Source organism: Budorcas taxicolor, chromosome 2 (assembly GCF_023091745.1).
Source record: "Budorcas taxicolor isolate Tak-1 chromosome 2, Takin1.1, whole genome shotgun sequence".
Taxonomy (NCBI): domain Eukaryota; kingdom Metazoa; phylum Chordata; class Mammalia; order Artiodactyla; family Bovidae; genus Budorcas; species Budorcas taxicolor.
In genome coordinates this window covers 42399829-42424552 of record NC_068911.1, presented here as the reverse complement: position 1 = coordinate 42424552, position 24724 = coordinate 42399829, and the positions used below count along the sequence as shown (strand labels likewise).

Below are 24724 nucleotides of genomic sequence, written 5' to 3'. Positions count from 1 at the left end.
CTTAGTCTGCAGTGTCCACGCATGGGGACACATGCATCTCAAAACTGGCAAAGAACCTAAATGCCCACAGGCTGCTGGTCAGCTGTGGGGTCCCTGATGAGGGTTCCCGCCGTCCTCCTGCAGAGTCACCGTCTTTGTGACTGAACGGCCCCACCTTCAGCCTTCAGCAGGCAGCAGCGATTCATGACTCTAGGCCCTTAAGCATGTGTTTATGTCCAGCTCTTAAGGCTGGAAGATAACATTTGGACACATTTTCATAGTGGTGGGCGGCAGGAGGGGCTGCATGCAGAGATGTGCTGGGGTGTCCCTGGACAGAGGCCTCCCGGGGGCAGACCTGCTGCGCCAGCACCAGGGACAGCCTTCTTGCTGGACCTCGGCACAGTGGGGTCAGTGGACTTTGGGAGAGCCTCTCCGTGGGGCCCTGTGCACTGGCCTGTGGGTCCCAAGGGCAGGCCATCCTGCTGGTTGAACAGGCAGCAGCTGGGGCTAAAGGTGGATGGGGCCTTGAGAGGCCCTCAGAGCGAGACAGCACTTGGGTCACTGCCTGCCCTATGTACCTCAGTCAGCAGCTCCTTGTGCCTGGACCTGCAGCCCTGGGGGTTCAGGGGCATGAGGGAACCGGGCTCCTGGGAGAAGAGTGGGCGTGTGGCTGGGCCAGAGAAAAACCAGCAAAGGCGGGGAGGCACTGGAGCACAGCCAGGCGGTGCATCATGGGCTCCGGGTGGGCAGAGCTGGGGCAGAGCAAGAGCCTCTGAGGCTGAGCCAATGAGGAGCCCAAACAACACACAGAGAAGCCCCCTTGGGGGTCCCTGGAGCCTGGATGGGGCCTGTGACCAGAAGACAGAGAACAGACGGGAAAAGCAGAACCTGACCAAGGAGACACCTGGCCGACAGACCACCCAGTGGTCCAGGTCAACGTCACGCGGGATGTGAAAGGCACCCCGCTCTGTGGGGCTCTTCCCAGACCCACAGCCTGTCCAGTCACCGGAGGACCCCAGATGAGCCCAGCCTGAGGGGCGTCCACCAAACACAGGGCCAGGCCTGCTCAGAATGTCAAGGTCACGAAGAGCGGGGAAGCCCAGAGATGCCGCAGCCCCGAGGGGACAGAGGAGCCATGATGGCATTGCGCTGCGGGGACCCGACGGGAAGTGGCGCCGGGGTTGAGGCTGTGGCTTGGTCGCCCGGGTTTCCGGTGTGAGTGTGACGGACACTACGAGGACTAGCAGACGCCTCGAGAAGCCGCTAGGGGCTCGGGGTCCAGGGACTTGCTCGGTGGTGACAGCTTTTCTGTAAACGTGAGGCTTCCCCACACCTGAGATGTGGATGCCTTCCTGGCTTGTGAGGAGCTCTGGCCCCTGTGTGGGCGTGTGTGGTGGTCGGGGACAGCTCCGTGGGTCCCAGCCTAGTTCTTGTGCCCAGGCTGCAGCAGCTGGACGAGGAGAACAGCGAGCTGAGGTCCTACACGCCCTGCCTGAAGGCCAACATCGAGCGCCTGGAGGAGGTGAGCTGCCTGCCGGCTTCCCGTGCTCCTCCCGGGGTACCTGCAGGCCGCCGGGACCTGAGACAGGGTCTCCAAGGTGAGGGAGCCACCCGGTTGGTGGTGACATGGGGTCCCTGGGCTGAGGGAGCCAGGACAGGCGGGGCCTGGCCCTCCCTTTGCCAAAAGGTAAGAGGCCCTGCCTGACTTCTCAGGGTACTTGGGCCTGGAAAGTTACACTTAGATTAAGCCCTGATTTGATCCAGGATGCTGTCCTTGAGGGGCTGACTTCAGCTGGGCCTCTGTGCGCCCTGAGGACACCTGGGAGCACTTGGGTTCAGCCCCTGCTCCTGTGTGGGTCCCACCTCCCCCTCCCGAAACAGTACCTGGGCCTGGGGGAGCTGTGAGGGACCGTGGCATACAGGTGTGTCCATGGTAACCTTTTTTCTTACAGGAGAAGCAGAAGCTGCTGGATGAGATTGAGGAGCTGTCCATGCGGCTCAGTGACGAGCAGGAGAACAGGCGGAAGCTGGGGGACCGGCTGAGCCACGAGAGGCACCAGTTCCAGAGGGACAAGGAGGCCACCCAGGAGGTGAGCAGGGGCCGCCCCCAGACCCTGGGGGCGAGACCGCCCAGAGGCCCTGTGGCCTGGCTGAGCCCACTCCCCCGCAGCTGATCGAGGACCTACGCAAGCAGCTGGAGCACCTGCAGCTCTTCAAGCTGGAGGCTGAGCAGCGGAGAGGCCGCAGCAGCAGCGCGGGTCTGCAGGAATACCACAGCCGCACGCGAGAGAGCGAGCTGGAGCAGGAGGTCCGCAGGCTCAAGCAGGTGCGCTGGGGCCACACCCGGCGGGAGGGCCTGTCCCGTGCACCCGGGAGTGACGCCCTGTGTCCCCTAGGACAACCGCAGCCTGAAGGAGCAGAACGACGAGCTCAACGGGCAGATCATCAACCTGAGCATTCAGGGAGCCAGGAGCCTCTTCTCCACGGCCTTCTCGGAGTCCCTGGCCGCGGAGATCAGCTCAGTCTCCCGAGACGAGGTAACGGCCCCGCCCCCACGTGCCCCACGCGGCCCGCAGGCGTCCGCAGTCCAGGTGCCAGGCACCAACCCTGCGCCCCCTCAACCCCCCAGCTCATGGACGCCATCCAGAAGCAGGAGGAGATCAACTTCCGGCTGCAAGACTACATCGACAGGATCATCGTGGCCATCATGGAGACCAACCCATCCATCCTGGAGGTCAAGTAGCCGCAGGAAGGCTCTACCCAGCACGTGGGGTCTCCTTCGCCCAGCGGGAGGACACAGCTGAGCCGGGGCGGGGCCGAACGGAGGGGCTCCAGGACAGCCTCAGGCTGGGCGAGCCCCTCAGACCTCCCGCGCTTCCCACCCGGTCGGGGAGGAAGGGAAATGGGTCCCCCAGGGGTGCTGCTCCCCACTGCCACCAGGCGCCCTGCCTGGTGCCGTCCAGGCCTGCACTGCCCCTGGACTGCACACAGGCCCCAAAACTTTGGCGCCAGATGTCGGGGGAGGATAGGCAGGCGAGGACAGTGCCATCAGGGTCCCGCCAGGCGCTGCTGTGCCCCCAGCTTTCCTGGGCTGTTTGAGCCGGCATGCAACTGGAAGGGGCCCCTTGGTCCTGTGTGAAGCCCGGGGGCCTGCAGGTCACAGGGCCGTGCCCCCAGCCGCACCCTGGCTGCACTAATCCTAAGATGTGAGAGCCACCAGTGGGGGTCACTGACTCTGGGGGGCAGGCCCTCCTCCCCGTGCGGATGTCCACTGCCCCCAGGCATCCGCACGTCTGGAGCCAGCTTCCTCCAGGAGTCAGGAGTCGTGGTTCCTCTGCCAGGCACGCTTTGCAGGAGGCCAGGCAGCGCTGGCCCCCAGGTCCACAGGACAGGGCCTTCCTGGCATCTTGGGGGCTCCTTCAAGGAGCAGCAGCATCACCCCCCGGGGCTGCAGGCCTGCCCCAGGGCCTGAATGTGGCCAGGAGCCTCCTGGAGGGGGTGGGGTGGGGGCCCTGCTGGTGCGAGGATGTGTGAGAGCATGTGTGTGGCCCTGTGTCCTTCCACCCTCTGCGTGGCCCACCTTCTACACTAAGGTTTAAGATGTTGCCTCGTATTGTACATTCTGGGGAAAGCCTTGGGTGTAAATCAGTGTAAACTTGGAGGAGAGATTTTTCTATCATGTAGAGTAGGTATTTTTTATAGATTGAAGGTTGATCAATTTTTTAATACTTCCAAGAGAGAAAACTATCTGTGTATACACATGAAATATATATATATGTACAATAATAAACACTGGAACTCTGCTCCCCGCCCTGCCATGCCCCGCCATGCAGCCTGGGTCTGTTTCTCTGAACCTGAGCTGCCCCGAGCCTTTCTCGCAGGCGCTGGGCACTGACCTGCATGCTCACCCTGTTTTCACCCCAAGAAAGAGCTCCCTGCCATGCAACAGCAGCCTGGAGACACGGGATGTGAGCGCCCAGGGGCCCCAACGCCAGTGAGAGGCAGTGCTGGGGGGCTGGCCAGAGGCTCCCCGCAGTGTCCTCTGAGCTGGGCAGCAAGAGGCCTGGTCCGGCCAGCCCCTCCCAGAGGCGGTGTACGGGATTGCCCCGCCAGACTGGGCCCCCAGGGGAGCCCACCCAGGGCACCTCCTGGGCCAGGGCGATACGGTGGGGCCTCAGGGCTGTGTTCACGGTAGGACATGGGCCTTGAGTGTGGCCTGGCTGCTGACATGGTGCCAAGGGCCAGCTGGGAAGGACCCATGGGCGTGTAATCATGGATAAAGAGGGCTCCAGGAGGGGCAGGCACAGTGGACCCAAAGGAAGACACTGGGGAGGCACAGGCCCTATGAGACTGTGGGGGAAGGCTTGGCAGGGGGGCAGGGCAGGAGGGCCCAGGTGGTTCTAAGGGTGAGTGGCCAAGTCTGACTTGAAGGGGGGTGTCAGCCAGAAGTCCCCAACACTCGATTCCCTAGCTAGGTGTTTGCGACCCCCAGCACTAAGGTGCCTGTGTACCGGACACAGGTGGAGACAGGCCCTGCCCGACCACCCAGTGGGGCAGAGAAGGGCTTGAGTCAGGGCTGCTAACCACGTGGCTCCAGGTGACCGCAGGCAGGCCTGGCCTGCAGGAAGCAGGGCCCCTGGCCTGGTCCGCAGCTAGGCTGGGGCACTGGAATCAGCTGCCAGGGGCCTGGGCACTGTGGGGGGCAGTTTGAGGGTGTGGATGTGTCACAGTTTTGCCTGGAGCCTGCTCCCTGGCCAGGATTCCAGGGGGCCTGGAGAGGATCAGGCCCCCATGCTCCTGGTGCTGAGGGGTGGCTCCCCAGAGTCGAGAGGGCCTCACCGAGTTCAGTAGTGAGGCTGGGACTTGTACCTGCCCCGCCAGCCCTGGCCCATGGTCACATGGCCGGGGCAGCCAGGGAGGGCAGCACTGTGCCAGGCCTTGGGCTGCAGGCTTCACCCCTAGGCTCTGGGTGGAGCTGTGCAAGGAGGGGAGCTCAGCGCTCAAGGTGCCCAGCGGCCATAACGGGTTCAGAGGGTCAGTGGGCACCTGTAAGGGCCTTGTCCCCAGCCTGGCGGCACTGAGGGAGTCTGCTGGCCTGCGACGGTCAGTGCCTCTGCTTTGACACTGGGTTACGTCCTGTAGGGCCCATCTCTGCCTGGGAGGAGAAGCTGAGTGTGGGGGCAGGGCTCACTCTGTCAGGTAGGCCAGAGCCAGGCAGGGGTTCCTCCCTGAACCCCGCTGTCTCTTCCCCTCCTAAACGCAGGGGCCTGTCCACAGCCCTGCTGGTCCCAGCAGCCAACACTGAGGCCGCTACCCTGGCCTGCAGGGGTCCCAGCCCCCTCCACACAAGGTGGGCTGGGAGAGCATATGACGCGGCAGGGCCTGGCTGCTGCCCAGGACCAGCTTCCTGGCGAGCTCTTTACAGGACCGGCCCAGAAGGATGTGCACTGAGTGCAGAGAGGCCGCAGGGGACACAGGAGGCCGGAGGGCGTGTCTCCCCGGGGGACCCTCCACTCTCAACCCCAAAGCAGATCCTGTCATGTTGCTAGAGCTGTGGAGCCAAGGTCTCAGCCTGTTCATGACCAAACTGCACAGGGCAAGGCTCTGCCCCTCCTGACCAACCACCCTGGCCCCGGGCCCCTTGTGTCCCACATGCACTGCCTGGCTGTGGCCGAGGCCAGCTCAGGCCTGTCCATGCTGAAGGGTGGCCGCTCTGCATTCCCAGCCTGGGGGCCCCAGTGCCTGTCGCTCCGTCTACTGGAGGTTCAGAGACCATGGGACGGAGGCCCCGTGAGGGCATCTCACAAAACATGTGGTTACAGGTCCTTACGTAAAACCCCGCCAGAGCACAGGTGTGTCCAGTCCTCAGCCTGCTGGCCTCAACTGCCACTTGCCTGTCACACCAGGGAGGGTCCCTGTGCCGCATCCCCGCAGACTCTACTCAAGAGCGTCCAGGTGTCCCCACTGCTGTGTCCTAAAGCTGAGAAGAGCATGGGGGAGATCTGCCCCCAGGGTCTCCCCTCCCCTCCAGGCGGCTATCTCCTGAAAGTCACCCTCTGCTTTGCAGTTCCTTCCCCAACAGGGACTAGAGTGAGCTGGCAGGAACCTGCCTCAACTTCAGCTGTTTTACTTGTTAGGAGGCTACAGGTCTGTGGACATCAGCTCTGACCCAGTCACCCCAGGCAATGCACAGGGAAGGAAAGGGACTTGTGGTCACTGAGCCACCACTAGGAGTCAGCCCTTGACTCCGTCCTCAAGTGATTCTGCAGCCACCAGGCCTTGGTCAGGTGAGGAAGCTGGGGGCAGCCTGAGTCCCGGCGGGCTGTCTAAAGCCAGAGCACCTGGGGTGGGGACGCAGCTGTCCTGGCTGCAGCATCTGGAGAGATGGAGGTTTTACAGGAGCCCTGAGCGCTGTCCCCGAAGGTCCTACTGACGGGACGCTGGAGCAAACATCACCTAACTCCCCGTGCAGAGCTCCTCTCCTTGTGGAGGCGGAACTGGACCACGCCCACTCTCCTTAAATCTGTCCTAGCCCAGGGAACCTCGCTCCCGTCTTCCCGCGTGGGCCGTGCCTTCTCCGGCTCCACACACACTCCCGAAAACCAGGGTCCCGGAGTTCTGCCCTCAGCGTCCCCTCGCCTCACTGCGGCCTCCCCGTGCTTCGGGGGCGCCAGGTAAACCGCTGACACCAAAGCTCTTTCAGCCGGTCCTGCTGCCTCCAGAAACCCTAGGCGACGGAGGGCAGGAGGCCGGGGGCAGGGCCTACCCCCCAGTTCCGCGGCTGCTGGGTTGTCAGAGTGACCTCCCGCTGCCCGACGGGCAGGGACAGAACGCGCCTGAGGGGGCGGTTTTGCTCGGAGGCCCCAGGTGTCACACTGGCTTCCTCCCTGCCGGGGCCCGAGCTGTGCGCTGTGCCTCCCTCGGTCCTCCGGCGGCCCAGGGGTGCCGGTTCCCCCGCTGGCCGGAGAACCCGGGTCTCGGACACGCCATGCGCCCAGGTCACCCCCCGAGTGGTGCCGCCCTTGTCGGCCCAGGGAAACTGGAGCGTCGGACCGTGAAGCCTTTGTGGGTCCCGAGGAAGCAGAAAAGTTTGGAGGGACCCGGGAGGGAGCTGGCCCATCTACCGGCCCTGCGGTCCTCAGGGGCCAGAGCCGGATCCGCAGCCACAGCCGGGCGCCTCCCCGCACGGAAACCGGAAGCGTCGCGACCGGGCCGCTGAAGGTCCCGCCCCTTCCTGCGGGCCGGGCATTCTGGGGGTTGTAGTCCTCGTTCCTTCCTCGGCACCTCCTCTAGCACGGCTCGCCACCCGGCAGCGGGGTCCGCCACATCCCTCGGCGCCCGCTGGCAGGACTGCCGGGGACGTCGGAGGGCGCCAAATCGAGGCGGCTACAGGCCGCCGCCCCGGAGTCAGCCTCCCGGCCTGCTTCGCGCGCCGTCCTGGACTCCGCCTCCCGGCCTGCCCCGCGCGCCGTCCTGGACTCCGCCTCCGGCCTGCCCCGCGCGCTGCACTGCCTTGTGGGAGCGGTAGTTCGGGCGCGCGATTCACAGTGCCGCGTGCGCCCCGGGCGCGCCGTAGCCACGGGGCCCCGGCCCGGCGCTACGCTACGGAGGCGGCGCAGGGCGCGGCGCGGGCCGGGCAGGGTCGGTGCGCTCGCCGGCTCCGCCACTCAGAGCTAGAGGCTGTCGGGGACGCGCGCCGGCGGCAGAGGGCCCGCCCGCCTTCCGAGAACAAGTTGTGGGCCGGCCGGAGCGAGCGAGCGAGCCGGGCCTCGGGGACTGAGGAGGCGCCGCGGGTTTGCGGAGGTGAGTCCCGTCACCCGGGCCAGGCCGGGGCCGGGGGCGCGGCCTGGACCCCCAGGAGGCCATGGCAGAGGGGCGGCGCCTCCTGGGCACTGGCCGGTCGCGGCCGGGCTGGGGACGCTGCTGGAGAGGGGAGCCCCCAGGACCTCGGGCGCCGGGCAGCGGGGGACTAGCCCAGGGTTTGCAGACGCGGGAGGCGGCCTCAGTCCCTCCTGCCCTTGAGTGCCCTTACCTCCGGTCAGTGTCCCGGCCGCGGCGGCGTTAGGGGAAGTGTCCGGGCCGGCCCTGTGGAGTCGGGGAGCAAGCGCGTCCTGTCTGCCCGCTGGCCACCAACCACGCTTCCTTCTCGTGTTCTTTTCCTGTTGGCGCTGGAGCTAACCGAAAAGTTACCCATGGTGGCCCCCAGAGTGTCTGCCGGGCTGCCGGCCCGGCGGCCCACCCAGCTGCCCGCAAGAGGGGGACACTTCTGATCCTGGTCAGGGCAGCCTTGTGTGATCAAATGGCCTTGACGGGGCTGGCTCTTGGGCCCCCTTAACACACAGGAGTTTGTGACCAGACTGCAGACAACAGGACCCCAGTAAAGTCCAGCCTGGGAGTTCGGGGTCTTGTGGCTGCGAGCCCTGCCGAATTGTGGGAGAGCTGGGACTCAGCTGGGTGCTTGGTCCTTCTGTGCTCTCCTGAGAGCCTCTCCTGTGGGGCCCCCTCCCTCTGCATGCGTCTGGGGGCAGTGTAAGCCCCTGTGGGAGGACCCCGCCCCCAGAGCTGGGCTCCAGGGGAGATGGGGTAAGTTGATCCTTCCACTTCTGAGTGCCTTTCTCAACCGTGGGGAGAAGAGTAGTGTTTCTGTGGCCCAGGTGCCTGGAGGAGGGCCCCAGATGGGCGGGGAGCCTGGGAGCCCCTGTTCTGCAGCCCTGCTGGTGGGTGCGGCCTGGCCTTGGTTCCAGGCACCTCTCACTTCCTCTTAGGTTGTCCTGCTCCTTGGAAGAGCGCTTCTCTTTTCTTCTGCGTCTGAAGCTCTCTAGTGCTGCTCCCTGTGAGCAACCAGGCTGGTGACCTCGTGACCTCCTGAAAGCCAGGCTTAAACTCAGTGATTGCTAGACTCTAGAGATGGAGCAGGTCTTACCTTGTGTCTCTGCTCTAAGGACCCCTGCCCCAGACCAGGTGCTCTGAGAGCAGGAAACGGCTGGGTCCTCCAACCCTTCTGGACGGGGTCACTTTGCTGAAACTCTTTGGTTTCAGGCTTTGCGTTAGACTCTCTGGACCCCTGTGTCAGACAGCGTCCTGCTGAGCCCTGCTTTACAGACAGGAGGCCCAGGCTGGGGGCAGCCGGGCTGTGGGGAAGGAGGAGTGGGCTGCGCATCCAGTCCTTCCAGCCCCTGCTTCCACCGCCCCTGATGCTTGTCTTTTATTTGGGAAGAAGGACTCTGCACCCTAGAGGTTCTCTAAAACCATGGATGTCTTCGTGGGCCTGAGCGGGTCTCTGAAGAGCCTGCAGGGCTGGGTATGTAACAGCCCAAGCCCAGACTCGGCCCGGGTGCTCCCTGCCCCTGGGTCAGCCGCCCTTTTGCCCGCACTGACTCCAGCCCTCCCACCTGGCACCCGCAGGAGCATCCCAAGCAGGGACATGGTGGTGTCTCTCTTGCCTAGCCTCTTGTGCCACGCTCCCAGGCAGGACCACCCCCCCAGTACCTCCCCCCCAACCAAGAGTGCCCAGTAGGCCTGTGGCATCCCTTTGGTGTCCCCGGCTCCCTGTGCCCAGTGCTGCCCCAGCGGCACCGAGGCAGGTGGTCAGTGAGCATCCTGTGTCAGCTGCAGGCTGCTCTGGTGACCCAGCTCTGAACTCGGAGGGGCCTCTGGGGCCGCGGGGCCAGAATGGCACCTGCAGCCTCCTGGGGGTGAGGACCAGCTCGCCCATCTCCACCTTCCTGGATAAGGAGAAAGAGGGTGTGGGTGGAGTTTGGACTTGGACACCTGCCCAGGCACACTTGTCACTCTGGGTCACCCTGTGGACGGCTGTGCTGGTGCTGCCAGGACGGTGCAGGGAGCTGGGGGCCACGGGGGAGCAGCAGGGACCTCCTGACGCCCCCAGGATGCACTGTCCCTCCAGTGAGGACTTGTCCGGTGCTCCAGCCTCCCTGCCCGTCCTGGCGGCACCATCTCCCTCCAGCAGCGGCTCCTCCCCTGCTGTCTGCTTCCCCCTCCGTGGTGGCCAGACCCCGGGACGGGACTGGACGGTGCTGCAAGACGTCAGAGGGAAAGCAGGCCGATAGCTGCTGTTGACGAGAGCCGCGGTGTCCGTGTTCCGAGGAGGCGCTCGTGGCTTCTCTCCCTCGACCATTGGCCGAGCCTGGAGCTGAGGCAGCACCTGCTGCCGACCCCTCCATGGCCGCCCTGGAGATGCTCCCCACGGCCCGTCTGCCGCCCCTGGTTGAGCCGGAGGCTCCCGTGCCTTTATGTCTCTGAAGCAACTCTGCCCTCGCGAGGCCTGCAGTCACCAGCCACCCAGGCCGCGCTGCTCTGTGGCCACTTGGCCAACAGAAATGGGGAAGTGCCAGAGGCAAGCGCCCTTTGTCAGGCGGCTCTGAACTTGTGAACTGGAAAGCGAAGTCGTGGTGGTGTTCCTGGCTCCCTGGCGGAAGTTTCCTTCTTGAGCCTCAACTGAGCGTGTACGACTAGAGACAGAGAACACGCTGGGACTCTGCGTCCCATCCTCCGGTCTCCGTGCCGGCGAGCCACCCCCCACTTGTGGGTGTCACTCTGGGGATCTGCCTCCACCCCTCTCTCCTGGAAAGCAGGGGCCTGGAAGCAGAGCCCTGCCGGCCACGTGACCCGCACGGGGTGGGGGGCCCAGGATCCGGACCACGGCTGGACACTGCGGGGCCGAGGTGCAGAGACAGCGGCCTCCTGAAGCACGTGCAGGGGAGGGTCTGTGGCCGGACCGTTGCCTCCCGGGCCGGGTAGTGGAATGCTGGTTACTGTTTTGTTCCTGAAGCTGGTTTTCAGGGGACATTGTTGGTGACTCTCAGCAGAATCTCCACAGCCCCCTCCTTAAGGTCCTGGCCCAGCCAGTGGGGGTGTCTGGGCCTCACAGTGCACCTGGGAAGGACAGGAGGCATGTGCCCCGTGGACAGGTGGTACCAGGACCTGGGTCCCGGGGAGTCTTGCTAACTGCTTGCCGAGAGCCCTGACCCTCGCCCCCCAGGCACCTTTCCCTGGTGGCCCCAGCCATGGGCAGAGCCAGGCTGTGGGAGGCCTTGTCCCCTGTGGCCCTGGCTGGCCTAGACGGTGGTGGCCTTGGACCAGGCAGCAAGGAGCAGCCGAGGCAGGCCCCAGACTGCACAGTGTGAGGCCCTGACGCCAGATGGCTTGTGGCCTGGAGCCTAGGCTTGGCCTGGGAGGCGAGGTTCTGGGGCGGGTCTTCCAGGCAGGGCCCTCCCCCCTGGACAGGTCTGGACTTTGGCCCTGGGGCAGCAGCCCAGCCTGTAGGCTTTTCGCCAGGACCCAGAATCCATCGGCCAGGGGTGCCAACCTGTCTCCCTGCTGCAGGACTCCGCCTGCCACCCCAAGACCAAGGCCGCACGGAGGCCGGGCCCTGTCCTCGCTACCCGGGGTCTGGCTGTGGGTGGGCGCCCCCAGCCATCCCCTGTGCTCTCAGTGGGCGCGGGCTGAGCTCCTGGTCAGCCCGAGCCTGGGCCCGGGCATGGGTGCTCCTGCTCCATGGGCACCTTCGTGGCTTAGCTTCAGCTCGAGGCCTCGGCCGCTCAGGGTTTGACTGCGTAAAGGGAGGGTTGGAGACGCTTGGGGTCTCTCCCCGGGAAGGCGCCACCGTGGGGTGGTGGCAGGAGGCTGGGGGCTGGCCTGGTTGCGGTGCGTCTGCCTCGTCGCCGTGGAGGGGCAGGTGTCCTGAAGGACCTGCTCGGCGTGGGCCTGACCGCCATGAGTGCCCCCTCGCAGCCCAGGGTATAGGGCTCTGGCTGCGGCCGCTGCCTGAGCGTGACTCGTGCCCGTGGGGGTGAGCATCCACCGTGGGAGGGGAAGGGCCGCGACTGGAGGCGGGTGGTCCTGGGCTCACACAGGCCTCACCCTGATATCAGGTGGGCCCAGCGGCGTGGCAGGCATGTCGGGTGATATGAGTCTGTCCCCTTGTCCTGCCTTTTCCACGTGTCTGTCGGGAGTGAGAAGTGATCCCTGTGGCTCACGGCACCCTCCCACCAGGCGGCCCTCCTGTCTGTGGACGTGGGGAGTGTTGGCTTTGCACCCACTGGGAACCACCCCCACCCCACCCCCAGTTGCTGTGGTTGAGCTGAGGGGAAACCTGAGTGGTGGGTGACTTTCAGGGGCACTGGGCCTTCGGCAGCCTGTCCGGCCCTGGTCTGGGTCCCTTGGAGGAACAGGTCCAGCGGGCGTGTTGCTGCCCGGCTCTCTGGCCTGACTGCAGCCCTGAGGGCAGGGCCCAGGCCCTCCCTGCTGCAGAGCCACTGCGCTGCTGGGCCCTGGGTGCCTACTGGGAGGGGGTTGTGGGTGATGGACCTGGGCTGAGGCAGAGCTGCTGGTCACTTGCTTGACCAGAAAGCGAAGGGGACACCCACGGCGGCCCAGAGGCAGCCCAGGTGTCTTCCCTTGCCTGACTGGGACTCACCTCATCTGAAAGGAGACACCCCCCCACCCTCCCCCTGCCCAGCCTCCCACCTCAGGGCAGGAGCACCTGGGCCCACGCCTCCAGAGAGCAGGCAGCCTCCTGGGCCCCTTCCTGCTCACCGTCTCCAGGTCAGGGAGGCTGTCCTCCATAAGGGCCATGGTGGTGACTGTGGACGGTGCCCAGGGCTCACCAGCCCTACCGGGCGCCCCTCTTCCAGCTCATTTTCTGTGGTTGAATATCTCCTCGATTATTTCTTTCAGGGTGAGACCTATTCTGAAGGCCAGCAACCGTGGCACAGCCGCCTTGCCCCAGGGGCGCCGAGGGGGCCATTATAGGGGGCACCGTGGGGCGGGGGGACCCCGCAGTGAACCTGCTGCAGGCGCCCCTGCCACCCTGGAAGCCGCGCGTGCACTGGGACCCTCCGGGCACCGTAGTCACGTGTCTCTTCTCTCTCTGTCTCTGTCATTTCTGTTGTGCTCCTCGGACCAGCCCGGCTCGCGAGGCCGCCCTCCTCCATGCTCTGCCTCGCCCGCCGCCGCCGGCGCCCTGTGACCAGGCCCGGTGCTCAGCGTGGCTGCCGCGGGGGCCATGGGGAGCTCTGCCTCCTCGCTGGCCGCGGAGACCGAGTCGGACCACGGCTTCCCCCGGGGCCCGCCCTGCTCGGGGCCCCCGGCAGCGGCTGGCTGGGGTAGGAGTGGCCCCGGGGGGCCTGCGTGGGGTGGCAGCCTGGGCACCCGGCAGCACCCGCCCCCGCGGCCCCGGGCCCGAAGGTAAGCAGGTGGAGCAGGGGCGCCCCGGGCCTGAGGGCGGGGCTGCCATTAGATGCCCTTGCTTGGCCGGCACCTCCCAGACAAGTGGGCCCTGTCCCTTAGGGCCCTCTGGAGACTCTCTTCACCCCAGAGACCCGGGCGACTCGGGCTGCTCACTGGGCAGAGCACACCCGGGACCCCCGCCCCCTGGAGCTGGGCTGAGGGTCTCAGAACCACAGATGGTGGGGCCGGGACCACCGCTGCCTCAGGCCGGGGGCTTGCTTGTCCGCTGGCGCTGGAGAGGCTGCTGGAACTGCTTGCTGAGGGGGGCCGGGGGCACGGCACGCACCGAGAATGCTGCTTGCTTCCCGTGGAATCTGTGGCCCTGCCATGGCCCGACGTGTGTCGCCCTGTGACGTGGCTGCCTGCAGGGGGCAGGGGGCTGTGGGTCCCGCTGACGAGCCTCCCTCCACGTGCCCGTGTCCTCCAGCTGCAGCTGGACTCGGTCCCAGCCGCCCAGGCTACCACGGCGAGCTCCACCTCCGGGTGCCGAGGTGAGGGGTGGGCAGCTCAGCCACGCTGCCCACCGCTGAGACCTGGTGGGTTGGGCCCCCACATGCCCCCACACACAGACGCCCCAGCTTCTCCATGTCCTGCAGCCTGACTGGAGAGTGAGGGGCTCAGCAGACACTCAGAGTCCACTGCCCTTGGGCCAGAGGGGGCACTTGGCCTTCTCGGCACCCCGGCCTACCTCAGGTGCAGACACCGCCCTCCGCTGGTGGCCCTCGGCAGGCACTTTCCTCGGACACAGCTCACTTGTGTAGGACAGTGCCTGGTGTCTGTGGGGCCCTGAGCGTGTCCTGGGCTCACCATCTAGGCGGCCAGCCTGTGCATGGAGCAGGACCTGAGTCCTGTCAGGCTTCTGGGGGTCGCCAAGTGACCCCAGGGAACATAGTCGTGGAGGCCCACGGTCTAGAGGGACGGCTGCGGAGCAGAGAGCCTCGGCTCCCTGTGCTGAGTCAGTGCTCACCTGCCGTCAGGGGCTCTACTCACGCGGTGGGAATCTTACGGCGTGTGGCCTGTGTCTGCTTCTCACTGAGCGTCGTGTTCTCGGGCCGTCCGCGTGGTAGTGAGTGTCAGGACTTCGCCCTTTTTGGCTGAGCGACACTCCGCCATGTGGAGTAGGCCTGCTGGTTACTGACGGACACTCACCCTGGCGGCTCTGCCGCTGTGGACGTGTGTGGAGAGGATTTTGCACGGACACGTGTTGTCACTTCTCTTGTGTAGGTACACAGAATCAGGCTGCTGGTATTCACCGTAAGTTTACGTTTAACTGTCTGAGGAGCTGCCAGGCTGTTCTCCACGGTGGTCGCCCCGTTTCCCAGACCCCCAGCCATGCAGGGAGGGCTCTGGTTTCTCCACACCCTCCCTGCCTGCCCCGCCTGCGTGCAGGGCGGTGGCTGTGCCGCTCGTTTCCCCAGGGTCCGGCACGCCCCTTCGTGCCTTCTCCATGCACACATGTCGTTTCATTTCCGTGTATTTACGTCCTTAGGGTAAGTTGCTGGGGAGGGGGCAATTGCTAGGCCTCGGGGAGGGGTACGGGCCCCGAGGTGGGTGCAGAGAGGTCGCCTGTCCAGTCCGTACCCTCTCATTCTCTGGCCCAGCACCTCCAGCAGTTAACTGTGCCACCTGGAGTGAGTCAGGAGGAAGAGCCGCCAGTGACCTTGAGGAATCCACAGGCACCTGACTAGACCCAGGAGGAGCAGGCAGGGGGCTGGTGCGGCAGAGGCAGGCCAACCCTCCCCATGCCTCCACTGGACACGCGCATGTGGGTGGCCCGTCCAGGCCATCCCTGCCCTGAGGGGCACCCCCTCCACTGAAGAGCCCGCAGGTCTGGGCTTGGTCCCACCGCCAGGCGGACCAGGAGCTGCAAGGCCCAGAGGACCTGGGCTTGGTGTGGGTGTTGGCTGCAGGCCGCCCCTGGGGACACAGGCCTAGGGGACGGCGCAAGACTGGCTGAGGGTGGCCTCAGAGGGAGGTGCCCACGTGCTCCCTGGGACCAGCTAGGGGTCGGGGTCAGGTAGGCATCCTGCCGGGCAGTGCAGCCTCAGGTCTGCTGGCCTGACCAGCGGGGTCCTTGAGTGGGGACCCCACTTACTCTGCTTAGCTTTCCGGGGAGCTGAAGGCCACCTCCCAGCTGCTTGCAGCACCCATGTCCCAGGAGCGCCCGCCCCCGCCTCGCTCTGACCTGGGGCTGAGGCTGTAGCCCAGAGAGCTGAGGTGCGCTGTACACCCCACCTGCTTGCCTTTGCACTGAGGGTGAGCGCCCAGCCTCCGAGTGCACCCGGTGCTTGGGAGCGTCTGAAGGCTCTGGCGCATTAGGGTGCTGGGAGGTGACCCTGGCTTTGGGGCTGGGGCGGCAAAGGCCCAGGTTCCTCCGGACACCCTGCTGCTGCCCCTTGAGCCGCTTCGTCTTCACCCACCCCGTGACGCCAAGACGCGACATGGGCCGTGCGGGTCCCCGAGGGAGGCAGCCCGCACTGCCTCCCACCCTCCCGGGACGCCAGCCAAGGATCCCAGTGTGGCCTCATGCTCATCTGGGCCCGGGCCCAGCCAGCTGTTGGGCCGTGAGGGGTGTAGGGTTGGGCTTCCTGCCCTCCTGTGTGTGCTTAGCACTCCTAGACCACCAGGGGCCTGGAGCTGAGGGCAGGCTTGAGTCTTCCCCCAAGTTTCCCACAGGGCGCGGGGCGGCTGTCTGAACCTGGGCCCGGGCTGCAGCGTGTGTGTGGCTTGTCTGTGTGGCCGCGTGTGCCTGTGCCTTGCCTGTGGGCCTTCCTCAGTGGGGAGCAGCAGGGGCATCTCTTAGGCTTGGTGACGCAGAAGCCCAAGCTGACCCAGCCAGGGCTTGTCTATCACTCTGGTGCTGCGGCAGCTGCGGACAGCCCTGAGGCTCAGCCCCACACCGGGGAGGCGGCAGTGGCCTGCGTGGGGCCCAGGAACCATCGTGCTGCCTGGGGGAGGGTTTCTGTTTGTTCCGAAGAGGGAAGTTTTCTTTCTTCCGGGAGCGTCTGGTGTAAACGCAGCATGAGAAGCACGAGCTCTGCGCTTTGCTGTAAAGAACAGTTGCTGTTTCTGCCAAGCGGATCAGCTATTGTCAGGGCAGGAGAGTGTGGATGCCCCCCACGTGGGCTGGCCTCGAGAGGCGGGTGAGGGGCCAGCCCCGCTCCCAACCCTGCTCAGCCCGCGGGAGCCGCCGGCTCCTCCTGCCTGAGTTTGCACATCCTGAGCCTCCCCGTGGGTGAATAACACCACCTGTCAGGGCCCAGTGCTGGTGTGTGTCCGTGCTTCGCTCCTGGCTGCTGAACGGTGTTCCTCGTCTTATTTATCCATTTACTCATTGATGGACACTTGGCTTGATTCCACCAGTTGGCTGTTGTGGGCAAATCTGCCATGAGCATTTGTGGATGTGTGCTGGTGAAGAGCATGTACCTGGGGTGGAATTGCTGGGTCCTAACTGTGGTCTTTGCGTAGCTTCTGGGGAGCCATCTAGCGGTTTCCCACAACAGCTGTGCTCTTTCGCGCTCCCCCAGTGATGTGGGAGACCGGGTCACTCCAGCTCCAGGTCCTGGCACCTGCCCCGCCAGGTGGGCTGGTGCACTTTGCATTTCCCTGACTGATCCGCTGAGCAGGTTTCCACGGGCTTCTCCGTATCTCTGGGGAAAGTCGCCTCAAATCCTTTGCCCATTTTTAAAACCAGGTTTTTGTCGTGTGGTTGTAAGAATGATTCATACGTTCTGGGTGCTAGACCCCGGTCAGACGCACGGTTTGCAAACGTTGTCTCCCGTAGGATATCTTCTCACTTTATGGTGTCCTTTGACTCGTGGGAGATGTTAGTTTTGATGTTCTTTTGTTTCCTCCTTCATTTGCCTGCACGGTCGTGAAAATTTACCCACGTTTTTTGCTTCTAAGAGTTTCGTAGTTTTCGTTCCCACGCTGAGGTCATTGATCCATTTTGAGTTAAGCTCTGAATATGGTGTGAGGTACGGGCCTGACTCCTTCTTCAGCATTTAGATCCCATTTTTATAGCGCATTGGTTGAAAACACCATCCGTTCCCCGCTGAACACTCTTGACGTCTTGTCAGAAACTCCTGACCACGGCCTTCCCTTGCAGCCACACGCACTCGCCTGGGCCCATGGCCACGGTTGGGGAGTGGGCCTGCGCACGCTGCACCTTCCTGAACCCGGCCGGCCAGCGCCAGTGCTCCATCTGCGAGGCCCCGCGGCACAAGCCTGACCTGGACCGGATCCTGCGGCTCAGCGTGGAAGAGCAGAAGTGGCCATGCGCCCGTTGCACATTCCGCAACCTTCTGGGCAGGGGGGCCTGCGAGGTGTGCGGCTTCACCCCCGAGCCTGGCCCGGGGGCCCCCCCACTGCCCATCATCAACGGGGTGCCCCCAGAGCCCCCGGGCAGCTGCCGGGACGAGGCAGGGCCCCTGCGGACGGCGGGGCCGGTGGCCGTGGAGCCGGCGGGTGGACGGCCAGTGGAGGCAGAGGGGCAGGAGGGGGGCGCGGCCGCGCCTGGGAGCGGCTGGGCCTGCCAACGCTGCACGCTGCACAACACGCCTGTGGCCAGCTCCTGCTCAGCCTGCGGGGGGCCCCGGAAACTCTCGCTGCCCAGGATCCCTCCCGAGGCACTTGTGGTCCCGGAAGTTGTGGCTCCTGCAGGCTTCCCTGGTGTGTCGGCCCCGGCCCAGCCTGGGGAAGGCGCCGAGGCCAACCCTCCTTCTGCCGTGGACCAGGAGCCCCCCCGGGGGCCACCCTTCAGCCCATTCTCGCTCACCCTCCAGAACAACCCCGTGCCTCGCAGCCGCCGCGAGGTGCCCCCGCAGCTGCAGCCACCGGTGCCTGAGGCCGCCCAGCCCTCGCCCTCTGCCGGCTCCAAGGGGCCCCCCCAGGGCCTGGGGCGGCCCGTGGCTGGGGCCTCCCGCCTGGCAGAGCTGCTGTCAGGCAAGCGGCTGAGCTTCCTGGAAGAGGAGGAGGCTGAGGGGGGCCCCATGCTGCGCCCCCCAGGGCCCGCCAGCCCTGCGCACTGCGAGGCCAGCACCAGCACGACAGGCAGCGATGTCATCGACCTGGGTGGCGACAGCGTGCGTTACACGCCGGCCAGCCCCTCCAGCCCCGACTTCACCACCTGGTCGTGCGCCAGGTGCACGCTCAGGAACCCCACGGCGACCCCCCGGTGCACGGCGTGCGGCTGCTCCAAGCTTCACGGCTTCCAGGAGCACGGCGACGCCACCGCCCGCTGCCCCGACTGCAGTGCGGACCAGCCCGGGCCCTGCCCAGCCCACAAGGCCAGCCGCCCCCTCCCTGCGGCGCCGTCTGAGCGCCCAGGCCAGTGGGCCTGCCCCGCCTGCACCCTGCTCAACGCACCTCGGGCCAAGCACTGTGTCACCTGCCACACCCCCCAGCTCATGGCGGCCCAGCGCCGGGGCGTAGCGCCCCTGCGGCGCAGGGAGAGTGTGCTCGTGGAGAAGCGGCGGCAGACAGACGAGGGCGAGGCCAAGGCCCTGTGGGAGGACATCGTGGCCTTTTGCCGGGAGGTGCGGGCCCGCTGCGGTCCCTTCCCCCGAGCCTCAGCTTTGGTGACCCCCATGTGACCGCTCACCTGAGATCCTCAGGCCCTTTTTCTTCTCTGTCCGCGAGGGTCCTGACCCCTCACCCCCAGCGTGAGTGCCATCAGCAGCAGTGGCCTCACAGGAAGATGGGGACAGACAGGCAGGCTGGGTGCCACCCCCAGTTGCAGAGCCCCAGCTGAGACAGGTGCTCTGCATGCTCTCTGCCCTTGGCCTGCAGGAGGCTAAGCCCAGGGCATCACCCCCAGGGGGCTGGGGGGGACTTCTGTCCCCCTGGGGTGCTGCCCTCTGTCGCTGCCGGCAGTCCGTCCAGAGCTGCGTCCCTGCCACCCTGCCCCTGTCAGGCCCCCCATGTCTCTTCCTAGGGACTTTGGTGCCCCACACCCACACCTGCAGCCTCCAGGCTGGGCCCCGCACTGTCCCCTGGGGCACACATACCTCCCACTGGCCCGTCACCAGCCTGCTCTGCCCTGGCTGGCTACAGTCCACCACGCCTGCACAGGGTGGCGTGGGCCTCATGAGGCTCAGCCGGGCTATCTGCAGGCTGCGAGCTGCATGCCTCCCCCCTTCCTCAGGCTCAGGTAGCTGGGTACTCTCTTGGGGTGGGATGGGGTTTGGCCTGCCCTGAGTTGTGGCCGTGGTCTCTGCAGAACAGCGTGAACTTTGTGGACGACAGCTTCCCCCCCGGGCCCGCGTCTGTGGGCTTCCCCGCGGGCGACAGTGTCCAGCAGCGCGTGCGACAGTGGCTGCGGCCGCATGAGATCAACTGCTCTGTGTTCAGGGACCACGGCACCTCCTGGTCCGTGTTCCACACGCTCCGGCCCTCGGACATCCTGCAGGGTCTCCTGGGGAACTGCTGGTGGGTGTGGGTCTCCCACCCGGTGCGGGGGAACGAGCGGGCGGGCGGGCGGGCCGAGCTCCCCCTGAACGCTGGTCTCGTGCAGGTTCTTGAGTGCGCTGGCAGTGCTGGCCGAGCGGCCAGACCTGGTTGAGCGGGTGATGGTCACACGCAGCCTGTGTGCAGAGGGTGCCTACCAGGTGCGGCTGTGCAAGGACGGCACGTGGACGACAGTGCTGGTGGATGACATGCTGCCCTGTGACGAGGCCGGCTTCCTGCTCTTCTCCCAGGTGGGCGGGGGTGCGGGCGGGCGGGCGGCAGGCGCGAGGAGGCAGCGGCTTCACGACTCCAGCCCCCCCGCAGGCTCAGCGCAAGCAGCTGTGGGTGGCCCTCATTGAGAAGGCACTGGCCAAGCTGCACGGCTCCTACTTCGCGCTCCAGGCCGGGCGCGCCATAGAGGGCCTGGCCACGCTCACCGGTGCCCCCTGTGAGAGCCTGGCCTTGCAGGTCAGCTCCACGAACCCCCGCGAGGAACCGGTGGACACTGACCTCATCTGGGCCAAAATGCTGAGTTCTAAAGAGGCTGGGTAAGAGGGACAGCCACGCCGGGGAGCTGGAGCAGCGGGAGTAGTCAGGCCAGCGCCCTGATCTGCACCCATGTTTCACAAGATATTTCTGGCACGGGCTGACCACGGCTGGGAGGCTCAGCTCCCCATGCTGTGCCAGCCACCCCACCTGCTTGGAATGGGGTGAGGGCAGGCAGGGTGCTGTCCGTCGGCTTGTACCTAGAAGGCCCTGTCCTGACCTGGGCCTGTGATGACTGTCAGCACCCTTGGGGGTCCATGTGGAGTGAGCTCCATGATGGCACCTGGCAATAGCAGCCCCCGGGGTGGACGGGTTGGGGGAGTGGGAGCTTCTGAGCCCCAGCATGCACTGGCCAGTGTCTGGGGAGGGTCCAGGACCCTTGCCCTCATCTGTGGTGGGCAATGGCACGGCTCTGCTCCTTGGGGAGCAGCATCTCTGAACTGGCGGGGTCCCCAGCCTTGCCAGACCTCCAAGGGACCCAGGCCTGCCCGCCCCGCTGAGCTTGGACCATTTCCTGAGCCCTGGCGTTCTATGTGGGTCTCCCACAGGCAGGGAGACCCCCACTTGGAGCTGCACCTCCCCAAGGCAGGCCAGGACAGCAGGTGTCCCCTAGAGAGGGAGCCCACCCCAATACCAAGGGGCCCTGGTCAGCCGGTTGCTCTAACTGCACAGGTTCCTCATGGGCGCCTCCTGTGGTGGGGGCAACATGAAGGTGGACGATGCTGCCTATGAGAGTCTAGGCCTGCGTCCCCGCCACGCCTATTCCATCTTGGATGTCCGGGATGTCCAGGGCTCCAGGTAAGGATGGGCGTGGTGGGGCATGGCCATGGGCAGGGCGGGGCCAACAGACCCAGGGTTGGGACAGACCCAACCCTGCGGTCTGTCCGAAGGCTCTTGCGCCTACGGAACCCATGGGGCCGCTTCTCCTGGAACGGCAGCTGGTCAGACGAGTGGCCACACTGGCCGGGGCACCTGCGGAATGAGCTCATGCCGCATGGCAGCAGCGAGGGTGTCTTCTGGATGGAGTACAGCGACTTCGTCAGGTACCACACACCACTCACCCTGACACATACAGCATCTTTCCCAGGAGCTCTGCCTGTCTACTGCCTGGTGGGGTTGCTTCTGCTGGGGCTCTGCCCGTTGGTCAGCCTTAGGGCCTGGCGCCCCCTGGCGGTGTCCACAGACAACAGCCAAGACTGGGGTTTCTGAACACGGATTCCAAGAGTTGCCAGCTGGGCGAGAGCCTGCTGCGGTCACCCCACCCAGGGACTGATGCTGTGCGGGCAGCTGGGTGGAGGCCGCTCAGCCGGCTATCCTCTCGCTGCCCAGGTACTTCGACTCCGTGGATATCTGCAAGGTCCACTCGGACTGGCAGGAGGCCCGGGTGCAAGGCAGCTTCCCCAGCTCGGCCAGCGGGCCGGTGGGCGTGACGGCCCTCACGGTGCTGGAGCGCGCATCCCTGGAGTTTGCCCTCTTCCAGGAGGGCAGCAGGTTGGACGAGCGGACTGGGGGCGGGATGGCAGGGTGGTGTGGGTCTAGGGGCGGGGCCTGGCCACTCGCGACCTTTCCGTTCGCCCAGGCGCTCGGACTCAGTGGACAGTCACCTCCTGGACCTGTGTGTCCTGGTGTTCCGGGCCTCCTTCGGCAGCGGCGGCCGCCTGAGCCTGGGCCGCCTGCTAGCCCACAGCAAACGCGCTGTGAAGAAGTTCGTCAACTGTGACGTGATGCTGGAGCCTGGCGAGTACGCCGTGGTGTGCTGTGCCTTCAACCACTGGGGCCCTGTGCCCGGCCCACCCGCCCTGCAGGGTAGGTGACTATGGCCAGTCGGCCCCAGGCCCCGCCCCACACAGCCCAGACCCGCCCATGACCCCCAGGCTCCGCCCATACGTCCCTATCAGCACGGGCCGCCCACAGGGCCCCGGGCCCCGCCCACGCCATCCCTATCTGCGCAGCCCCGCCCGCACGCTCCCTCTCTTTCTCCCTCGGTGCTCCTTGCAGCCTCCAGCCCCTCAGCAGGCGCCCCACGCAACACCCCGGAGGCACCCGGCCACGTGCTGGCCGTATACAGCTCGAGGCTCGTCATGGTGGAGCCCGTAGAGGCCCAGCCGACCACGCTGGCCGACGCCATCATCTTGCTCACGGAGAGCAGGGGCGAACGGCACGAGGTGGGTGGGCGGGCGTGGGTCCTGGGGAGGCGGCAGGAGGTGGCTGCCCACGGCCCGCCCACCCACACCTGCACCGCCTGCGCCCAGGGCCGCGAGGGCATGACCTGCTACTACCTGACGCACGGCTGGGCGGGGCTCATTGTGGTTGTGGAGAATCGGCACCCCAAGTCTTATCTGCACGTGCAGTGCGACTGCTCCGACAGCTTCAACGTGGTGTCAACACGCGGCAGCCTGCGCACCCAGGACAGCGTGCCGCCCCTGCACAGGTGCGCCCCGCCCCGCCCCGCCCCCGGCGGCCCGCTGGCCCCGCAGGCCCTCACCGGCCCCCTCCCCCAGGCAGGTCCTGGTGATCCTGTCTCAGCTGGAAGGGAATGCCGGCTTCTCCATTACCCACCGCCTGGCGCACCGCAAGGCAGCGCAGGCCTTCCTCAGCGACTGGACGGCCTCCAAGGGCAGCCACAGCCCTCCACTCACGCCCGAGGTCGCTGGCCTGCACGGGCCCCGGCCGCTGTGACCTCCCTGCCCCCACCCGCCTGTCCCCACACGCACTTTATGAGGGAGACCCCAACACAGGACGCTTGAACCACAATCTCAGGACCCCCACCCAGGGAGCTCCAGCTGCGGGCACAGCTCCCCTGGCCCTCCCCCCACCTCTCCCTCCTGCCCAGGGCATCCCAGTCACCCAGCAGATTACCTCGAACCCACCTCCAGCTCTAGGGAGCCATGTGCCAGCCTCTCTGATCAGGCCACCTTGAGGTCTGGCTCCAACCTCCAGAGTCAGGGTGAGGCTGCCCCTTATCCATGGGCCTGGGTCTCCTGCCCTGGTCAGGCAGCCATGTGCTCCAAATCCAAATCTGGGCAGGTCAGAGGCCAGGACCCTAGAATGAGAGCAGGGACCACCCTTGTTGTAGGGGTCAGAGGTCAGGACTTCAGGGAGAGAGCAGGGACCATTTCCATTTTGTGATCAGAGGCCAGGACCCTGAGGTGAGCAGGGACCACCCCCTTGCTGGGTCAGGCCAGGACCCCAGGGTGAAAGTAGGGACCACCTCTATTTTAGGGGGTCAAGGCCAGGGCCCAAGGATGAGAGCAGGGACCACCCCAGTTTGGGGAGGTCAGAGGTCAAGACCCCAGGGTGAGAGTAGGGACACCCCTTTGTGGCCAGAGGTTGAGAGCCTTCCCTCAGTTTGCCCCCATATCCCACCTATCCGCCCCCCCCCCCACCACCGCAAGCCCTCATGTGGCCAGCAGGGGTCCCTGGAGCCCCAGCAGGGTCCGAGGAAGGTGCCTGGAACTGTGGGGTGAGCCAGGGTGGGGAGGGGCACTATGCAATTCCTGGCGCGCAGCCAGGGTCGAAGCCATGCCCTGGGCTAGGGCTAGGGCTGGGGCTGGGGCTGGGGCGGCGGCCAGGTGGGCCTGGGCCCAGCCCCGTGCTTGGCACCACCTGACCTGCAGGAGACGCGGAGTCCCAGAGTCCCCGGGCTGTGTCCAGGCACATGCAGGGTGGGCCCCAGCCCCACACCCTTCCCCCTGAGCCAGCGTTCTCCCTGCACTGCTCAACCCTGAGCTCTGTGTCTGCCTGGGGACGACTAAGGCTGCTTCCTGGGTGCCCAGCCTCGCTGCTCAGCAGCCCCTGGCAGCGAGCGGCCCTGCCCATGGTCCCTCGCTTTCTGTGGGGCTTGCTGGGTTGGGGGGAGCAGATTCACTCCTGGAGAAGCACTAGACCCCCGGCCCCCTTTGTACTCCTCCTGTTACTCTGACTGGGGGGCTCGCACCTGGAGGAGCACCAGAAGCACTAGACCCCCCACCCCCGCCCCCTTTGTACTCATCCTCGTACTCTGAGCTGTGAGTATTTTTAACCCTGTACATACGGCAGCTCTTCTGACACAGAGACTATTTTATCAACGTCAGCGCCATCCCGGTAGGATGACCCCATGGGTGTTTCCAGACTCAGGCTCCGACGGACCAAATAAAGATGTTTTGTTTTGTAAGTTCGTTCTCGTCCATCTGTGAGAGGGGCCCCTGGGCTCCTCTCCAGGACAGAGCTGTGCCCACTTAGGGACAGCCTCTCTGGGATGCCTGGGCGGGTATACACGCCTGCCTCCCAGGCCTTCAGGGGCACCCTGCCACCCGCTGCCTGCACCCCAGGAAGGACGGGGCATCCAGCTGGGGCAGAGGCTCAGCCCTAACCCTGTGGTGGTTTGCAGACTGGCACTCACGAAGCCTCAGAAGGGCTGTGCCCGTGCTGGGCTTTTCCTAGAGAGACAGCTGTGTTCCAGGTGCCTGTCTGGATCTGTTGGTCCCGGGCGGAGCAGAGGGTGAGCGGGGCTGGGAGACGG

General features: G+C 65.8%; 2 protein-coding genes across 4 annotated transcripts in view; both read left to right on the top strand.

The window, feature by feature from the left end:
- RAB11FIP3 (RAB11 family interacting protein 3) overlaps positions 1–3805 on the top strand; it is a 59233-nt gene extending 55428 nt beyond the window's left edge. Inside the window, exons 10-14 of the mRNA XM_052662859.1 lie at positions 1420–1501; positions 1932–2069; positions 2150–2305; positions 2376–2516; positions 2609–3805. Coding sequence (XP_052518819.1) covers positions 1420–1501; positions 1932–2069; positions 2150–2305; positions 2376–2516; positions 2609–2722 — 631 coding nt within the window. The 3' untranslated portion in view covers positions 2723–3805. The remainder of the gene's footprint in view (positions 1–1419; positions 1502–1931; positions 2070–2149; positions 2306–2375; positions 2517–2608) is intronic.
- A 3840-nt stretch (positions 3806–7645) lies between these two features.
- Positions 7646–24345, top strand: CAPN15 (calpain 15). 3 transcript variants are annotated; one of them, XM_052659671.1, is made up of 13 exons: positions 7646–7782; positions 12908–13188; positions 17339–18767; positions 19451–19659; positions 19745–19928; positions 20002–20225; positions 20896–21021; positions 21114–21266; positions 21553–21714; positions 21803–22029; positions 22222–22388; positions 22476–22654; positions 22725–24345. In XM_052659671.1, the coding sequence occupies exons 2-13, from the start codon at positions 13007–13009 to the stop codon at positions 22900–22902; spliced, it is 3420 nt and encodes a 1139-aa protein (XP_052515631.1). In that variant the 5' UTR covers positions 7646–7782; positions 12908–13006; the 3' UTR covers positions 22903–24345. The 3 variants fall into 3 exon arrangements, with proteins under 3 accessions (XP_052515631.1, XP_052515641.1, XP_052515649.1); XM_052659681.1 differs by lacking the exon at positions 12908–13188 and having other exon boundaries at positions 7683–7782; positions 22729–22859; XM_052659689.1 differs by lacking the exons at positions 12908–13188; positions 20002–20225 and having other exon boundaries at positions 7683–7782; positions 20936–21021.
- Positions 24346–24724: the final 379 nt, after the last annotated feature.

Coding starts and splice junctions, on each gene's coding strand:
- CAPN15 (XM_052659671.1), top strand. CDS start 13,007: ATGGGGAGCTCTGCCTCCTCGCTGGCCGCGGAGACCGAGTCGGACCAC. Junction 13,189..17,338: donor CCGCGGCCCCGGGCCCGAAG/GTAAGCAGGTGG, acceptor CTTCCCTTGCAG/CCACACGCACTCGCCTGGGC. Junction 21,267..21,552: donor GAGTACAGCGACTTCGTCAG/GTACCACACACC, acceptor CTCGCTGCCCAG/GTACTTCGACTCCGTGGATA.